General features: G+C 29.3%; 2 protein-coding genes across 3 annotated transcripts in view; one reads left to right on the plus strand and one right to left on the minus strand.

The window, feature by feature from the left end:
- Cul5 (cullin 5) overlaps nucleotides 1-7,925 on the minus strand; it is a 47,908-nt gene extending 39,983 nt beyond the window's left edge. Inside the window, exons 1-3 of the mRNA XM_087164806.1 lie at nucleotides 7,750-7,925; nucleotides 3,035-3,144; nucleotides 960-1,059 (exon numbers count right to left, since the gene is read on the minus strand). Coding sequence (XP_087020932.1) covers nucleotides 960-1,059; nucleotides 3,035-3,144; nucleotides 7,750-7,767 — 228 coding nt within the window. The 5' untranslated portion in view covers nucleotides 7,768-7,925. The remainder of the gene's footprint in view (nucleotides 1-959; nucleotides 1,060-3,034; nucleotides 3,145-7,749) is intronic.
- Nucleotides 7,926-8,003: 78 nt separating this feature from the next.
- LOC107449329 (WD repeat domain phosphoinositide-interacting protein 2) overlaps nucleotides 8,004-13,161 on the plus strand; it is a 36,630-nt gene continuing 31,472 nt past the window's right edge. For both annotated transcript variants that reach the window (XM_043054053.3, XM_043054054.3), the window contains exons 1-2: nucleotides 8,004-8,225; nucleotides 10,796-10,878. In XM_043054053.3, coding sequence (XP_042909987.2) covers nucleotides 8,161-8,225; nucleotides 10,796-10,878 — 148 coding nt within the window. In that variant the 5' untranslated portion in view covers nucleotides 8,004-8,160. The remainder of the gene's footprint in view (nucleotides 8,226-10,795; nucleotides 10,879-13,161) is intronic.

Here is a 13,161-nt window from a genome sequence, read left to right on the forward strand (position 1 = left end):
AAATTACTTTTATTTGCAGTGACAACTTTTGAAAACATTGTCTTATTTTACCATATTTTTTGTGTTCATTTTTTAATATAATTTTTAATTTTCACAAGCTATGTCTGAATTTTCACAAACTAGGTACCTCTCAAAAAAATCTAGATAGTGCTAGTATTTTTTCTGTAACTTTTAATATTTATAGTAAATTAATAACTGATAAAACTTTTAGAGAATAGATCAATTTTTAAGAATATCCCAAAAGTTGAGGATGAGTGAAATTAATGCTTACAAATCAGAAGTCCATGAATTATGCTTAAAGGGAAAGTTTGGAAGTCTAAGACAGAACATTATGCAAAACTTTTGTAAGTTGATATATGATGTTTGTTAGCGATGGTTTGTTGATGTTTGTTTGAAACATTGACCCTGCTCCTTCACTTGAAATAGTCCAGACGAACGTCTGGGGGAGTTCTTATTTTAGACAAACTATATGTCTTTTGTAGTGTGTTGGGTAGTTCGGAATTAGTATGTTTATTTCTAAATTTATATTTTATATCTCATAAGAAAATTATCTGTATAGTTTGATCTTACAAGACAAATTACTTCTCACCATTTATAATTTTTAAATATTATGCTTGATAAAAATATTCTGTTCGAATTCTTTTTCTTCTTTTTTTACATTAATATTTAAAAAAATAAATCCGGTACAGGGGGTTAATAGACTCAAGGTACCTTCTCTTAAAAGAAACTTAAAGAAAGAAAAAAAGAAAGTAGAGAAGTTAAAAAATTTAAATTGTTTGATACCTCTATTATATTACAATATTTTGAAATTTTAATTTCAGTATGTTTGACAATCGACTGACTAAAACTGACACAAGCTTCAAAAAATGTCTCGTGTTAGTTATTTTTTATATGAATATTTGGTTAAAAGGCCGGGATATCCTACGTGTTGAGTGAAAAAAAAAAAGAGGAAGACATACAGATTGAGCTTGACGAATGAAGTCCAGAATATTATCTTGGAGATGGCTGTAAACTTTAGGGGGTCCTTTATCATCCCAGAGACAAACTGTGTGGACAAGCCTGAAATAAAACACACAGCAATCAATGAACAAGTTAAATATAGTTAGGCAAACTATATAATTAGTTCAATATAAGCTGCTCCTGAAACAATAGTATCCTGGTATTTAATATAACAGGAGGAAAGGTTTAATTAAAAATAGGAGTGGCAAGTTTCTCCCTAAATTGAAAAAACTGCACTAAAACCATGGAAAAAACTACCATAAAAAAATTTCATACAGAAATATATTTTTTTTCCATAAAGAAATACCAAATATTAAAATAACTACAAATAGCATACAATTATTTTTATACACAAATTCTAAATTCTGTTTATGAATACTTAAACAAATTCATAGATAATTTAAATTTGGAAAATAAAATGAGTTGTTTTTATAAAAAAAACTTTTTTTTTTAAAGTAAAAAACTTTTAACTAAACATCTTGCACAGCTCATTCTAGGCTAGTAAACAGGGTGCAGCACCCTGCTGCCCTTTTAGTCAAAAGAATCCACCCTGTTGCCCCTGAAGTAAATTAGTGCCCTGATATAAAATACTCCATACCCTTTTTGCCCTTTCTTTCCTCAACCCTTCTTTATTTTCCCCCTAAACTCTAAAATGGATTTCTTTAACTTTTGCTATTTTCAACTCTCTTTTTTTTTTGATTTGTCATTGCTGTCAATACCTAGATTTATATGGGAAAGGAAAAATAGCCATCACACCCCCTTGTTGCACTTCTCTTTGAAAGTTTGCAGTTACTTCCACTATCATTAAATCTTAATTATTATTAATCATTTTAATTAGTAAATCATAACTACAGACACTTAAAAAATACATTTATTATTTTATTAATGTATGCATGCATTTTAAATAAATTACTAAGCTAATTAGCTCATTAACTCAATATTTTAATTTATTAATAAAAATGAGTAATTAATGTGATTGCTTTGCTACTTTTAACTAACTCTAACTCAGTGGCGCGACAGCCCATTAAGAGGGCCAAGGCCGACTGTGCCCATCTCAGTTTTCTTGACCTTGGGCTCTGGGGTGCGGGAGCATATGTTCCGGTCAGGTGGTCAGCCGAACGCGGAACCCCCAGTGTTAGTTCCCAAGCATGCTTGGTACTCATTTTATCGACCCACTGAAGGGATGAAAGGCTGAGTCGGCCTTGCCCGGCCCAAGGATCGAACCAAGGACCTGTGGCACGACAGCGCGAAGCGCTACCGCTTTGCTACTTTTAGTAAAGTAAAAAAAAAAATTCTTTTACTAATTGACAATGTCTTTTAATAGAACGTGTAAAGCCCATAGAAAGGAATTATTGCCTTTTTAGAATAATAATGCCCTTTTTTTAAACTTCTGCACCCTGCCCTTTTTTCTGCCTAGAATGAGCTCTGACATCTTGTACTATATTAAAGTTATTGCTAAACAATTGTATTGGTTACTTTTAGTTACTTCCAGCGCTGCGAAAGGAATGAGTTTATCCAAAACTAAATAATGCTAACCAGTAAGCGATTTTGTCCAGTAGCAAATCATCATAACTGATAAACAAGGCTGATTGTGACATGAAGTGAAAAACCCTGAAAATTTTATGAGCAAAAATTCGATAACAAGATATCAATTTATAAACTATTCAAATTTAATATAATTTTTTGAACTAAGATTTATAATTAAATAACTTTTCAATAAAGCACCCTTTTATGGCAACAAATTTAAGAAACAATTTAGTTCTTACAAGAATCAGGATATCGGATTTTAAGAACGCGGAATCAAAAACTACGATATTGGGTTTTAAAATCGTGTGAATGTGAATCGCGATATTGGATTTAGAGAGGTGATGATGCAAATAGCAATAGCAGATTTTTGAAAAGAGTAAATACGAATCATGATTTTTAGATACTGTGAATACAAATAGGTCGGCCAGCGACAAGATAAGTCAACTGTATAATAAAAATACAAGTCAACTGTAATAAACAATTAAAAAAACCATTGAAATTTTCCTACCAAAATAAGTCTTGCCATTCTGCACGAGTCACATCCTCTTGATGAAGTAATTTTAAAATAATGGGACGCATTGTTGGCCAATGCTCATCAAACGACAAAACATTTTTATCCTAAGAAGAAAAACTATGTTAGTAATATCTGATTTCATTTATTAATTAAATAATAAATACTGTGAAAATAAGAGAAGCAGAGTAGCCAAGGTTTAAGACAGAATGGATTAATCCTTGGTTTGAATTGTTCTGTCCAAAACCCTTTTGTCTAAAACTGTCCAAAACCGTTTTATTCAAATTATGTCAATTTTTTTTAAAAGAAATATGTAGTGGAAAAAATAAAAACAAGAAACAAAATGAAGGCAATAATTAGGGTGACCTGGGGTAATTCCTGATCAAAAAATGCAAACATCTATTTTATGAAAAAACTATTCAAAATAGAATTTTAATATTTACTGGAAGTTTGAGGCTATATGAGATGAGTCCAATGTCACCTTCTTTTGTTTGAAAATCTAATTAGAATTTAAAAGATTTTAAATTTTCAGTGATCAGGAATTACGCCTGGTCTTGATCATTTCTGGGGTAATTCCTGATCACTTCTGGGGTAATTACTGATCACCAGTATTTATTGTAAAGGGGCTGTTTAAAAATAATTATATAATGGTAATTAACAAATAAGACATCAAGATCAAACAAATAAACCAAAAAGATATGTTTAAGCAGCTAATAAAATGATTTATTTAAAAGCAAGAAGAACGATTAACACTTTAAATTTTCAAAAATCTTTGCATCGTGCCGGACATTTTAGGCAATCAGCCAACTTATTCTCATGTTCTTCTGAAATATAAGAGAGTTCCCACATGGGTTACTTTTGCTGGATTTTTTAACTTCATTAAGGGAAAGTGTAAAGTTAAGTAAGGTATGTCAACAGCTCTGGCAGCAGCTCTCACACTGAAATTTCCATTTTCAATCATTAAAAGAAATTCACTAATTTTGTTTTCTAGAAGCTTAGTATCCTTTTTAGGCTCATAATTTCCCGCCATATTTATACTAGGCTAATTTATAAACTTAAAACTTATTCTAACGATGTACACACATAAAATTAAGATAGAAGCAAGGTAAAACAAATCAGAAATGGTGCAAATCAGAATACAGTCTTGTGTACAGTTAAAAAAATTTTTGACAGTTAAAATACATTTTATAGTTGTTCCACTTAATAAATATGAACTGCTATTTAAGAAAAGACAATTAGGTATTTATAAGCTATTTCATATACCATTTATAAGAAGAAATGACAATGATCAGGAATTACCCCTGTGATCAATAATTACCCCATCTGTAGGGGGCAACATTTGATATAGTTTCCTATAATCAATTATAATGTTTACAATAGATGTGAAACAAATAAACAAAAGTTTACACCACTTTTATATCAAAGAAAACTAAAGTGACGCAAAATATTTATTATTAAGAGAAGGAGGGGGATCTTTGCAAAAATGTGCACATTTTGAAACTCATCTTTGAAATGGAAAATACAGAAAGCAGTTTAAAAGATACTTATTTTGTTAGATTAAACAAAAAATTATTATTAAGTAAATGTAGTTATACTTTAGTAACTTATTATTAAGTAATTATTATTAAGTAAATGTAGTTATACTTAGTTTATTAAAATGTCTTAAATTTAAAAAAGAAATTTTTTTTAAAAATAAAACTTAGGTGATCATTATTTACCCCAAAAACAGAGTGATCGTGAATTATCCTGTGTCATCCTATTTTTTTAAAAATTGCATTATTCTTCCTTTAGCAAAAACATAATTTATCAGTATTAAAAGCACATTTATTCGTATTTAAAGGACAGAGTATTCACTTTTGCTGTTCATTGAATTGTCGAGCCCCAAAAGCTATAAATATTTTCCTTGTATTATTTTTCTTCAGTAAGTTAAAGCAAATTGTATAAAAAGTATCAAATATTTATTAATATGTGCAATGGTTACAAGGTTTCGGACACTTTAAGACAGTTTTCAGTTTAGGACAGTAAAACCCATGTGTCCTGTACAAAACAAGTTTAGGATGTACAAAAGCCCAACCCTGAATAGAAGTAGCCATTAAAAAACATAAATTTGTTAAAACATAAACGCCAATCGGTTTTATCTACACTAGGGATAAAAAATATTTGCGTAAAAAGTTTTAAATGAGCTTTAAACCTTGAAAGAGACATAAAAATGCCAAGGTTTGTCAATATAGTAAATGATAGGGATGTTTTCAGCAAAAGTTTAAAATATTTTTAAAGAATATTTAACAAAAATAAAATATTTATTATAGGAAGTTTACCTAAAACTTGTTTAAAAAAGATTAAATCAAAGTTGATATATTAGGTGGAAAAAATATTGGTAAACTGCCTCAGCAGAAATTAACTGGTGACAGACAAAATACAGAAATCAGATGATTTTAAAGGCATATTAATATAATATGATGAGAGTTTATTAGTATGATTTACTATAAAAAAATTTTAAGGGCTGGATAATTCTTAAAATCAAAACTTGCAAACATGCACTTCGTGAAAAAAACTATTCAAGATACAATAAAATTTAAAACATTTTAAATTAAGAATTATCAGAAATTAATCCTAAATGGGGAACACCATGGTTTAAGATTCATAAAAAACAAAATTAGTGATTTTTTGTAAAAAAAATTATAAAAAAAATTCTTATTTGATTTAGATCAGATTTTTTTCTTCAATTTACAGCAAAATAAATTTTATAAAAATAATTACAATGGAAATAGTCTTATCTTAGAAATTTCAAACAATGTTTCTGTATTAGTCACTGTTTGATATAAGCAAAAATATGATTCAATGCATTTTACGTAGAAAACAAAATTAATTTTATTAAAGTTAAAATTATTAGAGAAAAAAAATTTGATTTGTGTTTTTAGCAGTTCTAAATACACAAATCTATTTCTATTTTTGATTTATATTAAACTTAACCAATTCATATTTAATAATTGCATAAATCTCAATCAAATTTAATAATTACATAATCGCATGTCATCTCAAAATTGCTGCAATTTATTTTACAATAAGAATCCATTGTAATTCTACTAATTAAATCTTATAAACAAAGCAATATATAAGCATCAAATTTTAAAATTATGAACATCAGCAAATATTATATAAATACAAATTGTAAAGATCTTGTATGAAAATATTTAGTCCAGTTGTTGGAAATAAGTAACTAATAAGCTGAGATACCTAATCCATCATTCCTAATCCATCATAATATTGTAACTCAAGTTATCCATATAACTTTTAGTTGAACATTAAAAATAATCATGCTAATATAGCTATTTTTATTAATGTATGCATACTTTGTTAGAAAATATCAGGACATTTGGGTTCATTTTTTTATTATGGACTGTGGCGAAAACTGCAATAATCACAAGGATCTAAACGGATTTGATTATCGATTATGTCAACCTTCACCTATCAAAAGGTACCTCATGATAGAATCAAGTTAACATATCTTATATACTAGGGAATTGGTATTTAATAAATTTATAGTGGTAGTTATGCCTCATTACTCGCCTTCCAGAATTTTATCTGTGATAGAATTCGATGAACGAATACCACTAGTTGATTTATACTGAATTTTCTATTGATATAATTTTTGCTCATTATATCTTTTTCATTTTTTGTTTATAGCATTGAGCTCATTATTATTATTTTTTTCCTCAACATTGTTTATTGATTGGGAGACTTTGTTTACTTTACCCGATTTACTTCTTTTGAGTAGTATACTTTTAAGCAAATCAACTGCTTAATATGGACCATCCATCGATGTTGACGAGTTCATATCACGTCCGCAGGTCACCATTGAGGAAAATTAACTATAGACCATATCAATCTTCATCTATCAAAAGGTACCTTACGATAGAATCAAGTTAACATGTCTTATCTTACATAGAAAGGAATTGGTATTCAATATTTATAGTGGTAGTTATGCCACAGAGCCAAATGGATTTTAAACAGGAAAATTTAAAAAATAAAACAAAAGTAGAGGTTTGCTCAAAGGTGGCTACCACTTATACTTTTCGAACTAGTCCCATTCCGTGATGTTTAGTTCTCGCTGCCCAGAAGTTGCTAAGACTTGCAGATTCTTCTGCAAGTATTTATGGCCTTAAATACTTGACATATATCATTCTTATTCTTTATTCATCAGTATGTTTCTATGTATTGATACAGCAGATTTGCTACAGACTTCAAAATTTGCATTTTTTTCTCGATAACGATAAGATACGTTTCGTACTTTCATAAACAGTAAAAGCTCCAAATTAAAGTGCCCTATCCAAGGGGCAACCTTTTCAACGCTCCAATCATTGATTTCCATCTCATAATCATGTAACAAAACTAAACTGATATTTATGAAATTTTTAAAATCAATACCTCATATAACATAGCAGATTATTAGAACAATAAGATTATGTTGATGACGTATCGAGAAATTTAGATTCTCAATTACACTGGAGAAGAAAGACAAAAAAATATTCCCTTAATCTTCGATGAAAGGATAGTTATGGCTTTTATAAAACAACAAATGTTATGCAATAAAATAAAAATAATTAAAAGTTGGTTGTCAAAGCAACAACTTTATTCAATGAGATTGCAAAAGCATTAACTTCCAAATAGTCGTTTGCAGGTTATTGGGACAAATTAAAATCTTAAGATACCTTTAAAAGGACAGCCATTTCAAGAGAGTGTAGCTATATTTCTAATTTATTTATGAAATACATCATAAATCAAACAAAATTCTAAAATAAAACATGTTTTTTCAATAACAAGTAAACTTAGCTTTATAAAAGTAAAAGTAGAAGTTGTAGCAGTATGAAGAGTGGTTTAAACATCTGCTTATAACCTTTAATCTTAATAAAAAATCTGTTTGCATTTCATATTTAAGCTAGTCTTAAACTGCACAAAATCAAACAGTCGGAAACGTATGATTCGAAGCCCTAGTCAAAAAAGTAATTAACATCAACTTGAAAAATAAGGAAAAATCTGTGGCGTGCGAAGGAAAATGCTCTAATATCGTTAAAATTAGACGTTTATATTTAAATGCTTAAAGTATAAAAATTTGGAGTAAAATGAATATTTCAGACAGTGAATCAGCTCGTGACATCTTATACCTGAATTTTAATCAGATAGCAACGTATGTTTTGTTTCACTTATTGACATATATTGTCATTTTCATTTAATGTTACATTAGTAACATTTTGACAGACTTATCCAATCATTAATTAACTACTATTTGTCGAGATATGTGCACGTATTATGCAGCAATCTATTGCCGTCATTGTATATATCTAAACTTAGATTCCTCCTAGTTTGATCTTAGTTGCATGCTGAGGTTATTAATTGTAAAATTCGTAGTATCTGATATAAAACATTGTTAGGTAATGGAATACATTACAAAAGGGTGCTTCCCCTATTTTTGTCGCCAACATCGAATCCAAATATTACGAATTTTTGTGCTATTTATAATTTTTTTTTTTAAAAAACTATTAAGGAACTGGACTAAATATTTTAGCATTGAATTAAAAATATTCAATTTCATATTGAAGTGGAAATTGAAGAGTTGTAATTTTGAATGTTATATTTGTGAATTAAATTGCACAGGGATTGAATTTAACAATGATTCAAGACCACTTAATCCATCAGGGACAACCACAAAATAATTTTACTTAGTATTAATCAGAGTTTAGGACAGAATGGTTAATTAGGGCAAGGTTTAGGACAGAATAGATTAATCCATGGTTTAAACCGTCCTGTCCAAAAAAACCTTTTGTTCAAATTATGTCACAATTTTAATAAAAATGTGAAAAATAAAAGTTTAATTTTTTAAACAAGGAAAAAAATGAAGACAAGTTCATGTTTTATTAAAAAAGTTTATTAATATTTTTAATATTGCATTATTCATCCTTATGCAAAAGCATAATTATAAGCAGTATTTAAAGGATAAGGTATTCACTTTTATTATTTGGTGAATTGTGAAGCTTCAAAAGTTATTTAAAAAATCTTTTCCTAATATATTACATTATATTATTTTCCGTTAGTAATTTAAAGTAAACTAAAGTAAAAGTATCGAATATTTATTTTTAACTATTATGTGTACAATGGTGACACATGTAAAATTTTTACCTTTTAAAAATGTGCAAGGTTTTGGACACTTTAGGACAGTTTTAAGTAGTTTATGGCAGTAAAACCCATGTGTCCTATTCAAAACCAGTTTAGGACGTCCAAAACCCCAACCCTGGTCTATTAGCTTTTCACAAAATAGTTAATTGAGATTACACATGATTCTTCAATTAATTTCACTTTAAAAATATTTTTTTCTGTTATAATGTTTAACCAATGTTTAATATTGTACCTAACAATTAACCCGTTTAAAGCCTATAAAAATTCTGTTTTCCATTTTTCTAATTAATTGACAATATAAAAAGTATATTTTCTATGTTAATTAATTACTCCATTTTTGATTTTATTAATATCTAAATGAAACAAGCGAAGATACTACAGACTAGTGAAATCTTTTAGTTATTAGTTCCTTTGACTTGAGACTTAATTTAGGAATTTCTACCCATATGCCATATTTGTGTTGTTATTTTCCAGATTGCAGCCTACCCCCATATTTTGAAAGTCCCTTTATGGTTAGACCTTCAAATCAATTTTTAAAAAAAAATTTTTTTATTGATAGTGCCCTACCAACCAGACTATACTGGCTGTTAATCATTGGAGTTTGTGAAAATCCAATCATTAGATCAAAAGTTAGGGTGTTTGTTCTAATTTTGCGTGCTGTACGTACAGCTATATTTTGAAGAAATGCATAGAGCAAGGATGTGACTCTTCCGCAAATTCGCGGATTTCCGTTTTTTTTTTTCCAGATTTTCCCGCTAATTTCCGCAGAAATTTTTTTTTGCACAAGTTAAAATATTTTATGAGGAATTAAATTTTCCGCGAAGCGAAAGTATTGAAGTCCTCATTCCTCCCTCAAACATTGATTTTCGTATTTACCTGATTTAAAAGTTAAACGTTGCGATTCTTAACCAGGCGATTTAAATGTCGTACATTGCGATTCTTATTTACGAGATTTAAAAATCCATTATCGCGATTTGTAATTACGCGCTTTTAAAACCCTATGTAGCGTTTCGTATTCACGCGAGCTTAAAATCCAATGTCATGATTCGTTTTTGTGGTTGTAATATCAAACATCGATTTTCCTATTTAAGTGTGCTTTAAAAATTAGACAGTGGGATTGGTATTCGCGCTGTTTTAAAATTACGCATCGTGATTCGTATTTACGTGATCTAAAAATTACGCATCATGATTTGTATTTTCGCATTTTTTAAATTCGATATAGAGTTTCATATTCACATGATTTAAAAGCCTCATTTGGGGATTCATATTCTCTTAATTTAAAATCATGCATGTAATTCATATTTATATATTGATGCAATTTTAAAATTAATCATCGGGATTTATAATCACATGGTTTACAAGTTTAAAAATTGCACTTATTTGTCAAATTTTTGAATATATATATATATATATACATACATACATATACATATATATATATATAAATGTATTCATTCTGATAGAGGAATCAAATTTTTTTCAAGGCATGAAAAGAAATTTGATATTGAAGCTCAACTTAATGAAAGGCTGACTGTATCCTAGATATTTATTCTTTGTAATATTGTGATTTTCTTTAATTTTTAGTGCTCTTTCTGTTGGAACTAAGAATGGATACATGTTGTATGATTTAAACCAAGTTTATGAATGCGTTCCCACCTATGACACAAGTAAGCATCATATTTCTTCATGCATAGTGCCCCCGTGGCAGAACTGTGGCGACATTGTCGCAGAATGTTACAGTTTTTGTAGAAAGATTTTAATCCTATTTGTGTGATTTTGTAGTCGATCTTAATTTTGGAATTACGATTTAACAATTTAGATTTTATGATTTTTAATTTATGTACAAATTTTAATTTATTGTCGTATAATTTATTTATGAATTTTAAATTTTGTAATAATTTACAAAATTAGAAGGGGGAAATAATTAGGGCATTTTTCGACCTACAAAATGCGAGAAATGCCTTTTTAATATTAGAATTTTAAAAAATATTACTTTTACAATAAAATTTTTTTATACGTTTTTATTCTATACTTTCTTCCGTAAACACAATGTTTCTGTTACTTTAAATTAGCAATTGTTATAATTAAAAGTATCTTAAAGAAAAATATATTATTAATGCTAGGGAAGTTTGTCGCAGAAATCCCGAAAAAATTCTGTCACAGGACATAGTGCATTACACCCTGAAATCCGCTACAGTTGGATTATTTTATAGTTCATTGAGCAATAATTTTCTTAAAATTTATTTATTATACAATCTGCTATATTTCTTTTTTTTTTTCCCCATTGAGCTTGCTGGTTGCTATGCTTTTACTACATGATAAGTAGTTAATTACTTATCTTATACAGTAGGGAACCGATTATCCGGAATGATCGGGGCCATCGCTATTCCGGATAACTGATTTTTCCGGTTTTCTGAATCGCTACAAAAAGAAATTTTTTTTATTGTTAAACCCAACTAAAAGGAAAATTTTTGGAAATAATCTTTAAAAGAAGAAAAAACGGTGAAGTAATACACTAATGATTATTTCCAAAATGATGGTAAGATAAACACCTTTCAAAAAAGAAAGAAAAATCCTAAAATCTTATGAGGGAATTTTTTTTTTTTTTTAAATGGCGGGAAAATGTATCGAATTTCGATCCGGTTTTTAGGTTTTCCGGTTTTCTGATTTCCGAGTAACGAGTTCTGTACTGTACTATCGATCAATTATCAATTTTTTAAAATTATTACTTCAATATTTTTTTTGTTTTTGTTTATCCTTTCTTATGCTTTAATGAGTGCCATAAATATAGTTTCAAGACACCATCTTTAGGTCAGGTCTGAATAAAAAGTTGTATTTCTTATTCAAATTATATCTTAATTATGTATACAAATAATTTAAATATTAGCTGAAAGCATTTAGTGGTTAAATAACACAAGCCTGCGAAATTGAAGTTTCTGAAAAATACAAGAGAAGTTATTGGTGATTTGTATGTTATTTGATGTGCTGATTTCGAAAATGATCTTCATTTTCCCCAATCACTTCAGGATTTTTTGTAAAATCGATATTAATGTTTTTACTAAAATCCTATTTGGAGAGGAATTCTCTCAAACAATTTTTCATGTACTATCTGGTAACTGTCGTCTTCGTTGAAACAACAGACCAAGTTCTCCTCTTCATCAAAGTACTTAACAAATTTCTTTTCTAGATTTCCTGACTAATAAAAAGATGTTCCTTTGGCTAATAAGTTTTTTTCTTTGAGTCTGGAGCCTAACAATTCAGCTGCCTTTATCAACTGGCTACAGATGGCTTATATTCAATATCGGAGCCTTGAACTTCTGGATGTTTCTAGTCTGAAGACTCTGAAGAGATGATCCGCAATTCAGTTGGAGGCACAGGCACATCAGGTCCATGAGGAACGGGCCGTATGGCAGATGGAATGTTATCAGGATAAGATATTAGCCTTTGATTATTTTCGGTTATACCCACGAATATGGCAGGAACAAAAATAATCATCAAAGTTGTTTTTGGGCAATTGTAAAGCAGTCTTCTTTCCTTGGTGTCATAAGCGTAGATCATTGAGACACTGCACACAAGCTTTACGAGGAGCCCACGATTTGTCCTGGTCTCAGAGTTTCATGCCAAAATATGCAAGATAAAGTTGTCTGACATAGTCTGTAAAGCTTCTCGTGCAGTTTTTGACAACACTATTCACCACATATATAACAAAAGGCATCTGATAAATTTTCACAATGTCTGGAACTCAAAGCCCTGTTTCACGAAAAGACCAAGAATGTGTGGTATTGACCATTAAATTGTCTTACTTTAAAGTGCTCATCTTTGCGCAGGTCATCGGGCTACCAAAGCAGGGGGGCCATCCTTTCTGAGGAGGATTAAATTTGTAAAAACATGTCTTTGAATCATCCTCAGGTATGTCTCCTCCCAGATCATCCCAAACAGCCCAAAGTGCG

The sequence above is a fragment of the Parasteatoda tepidariorum genome, chromosome 5 (assembly GCF_982258835.1).
Source record: "Parasteatoda tepidariorum strain Cologne lab strain chromosome 5, Ptep-v5.0, whole genome shotgun sequence".
Lineage (NCBI taxonomy): Eukaryota > Metazoa > Arthropoda > Arachnida > Araneae > Theridiidae > Parasteatoda > Parasteatoda tepidariorum.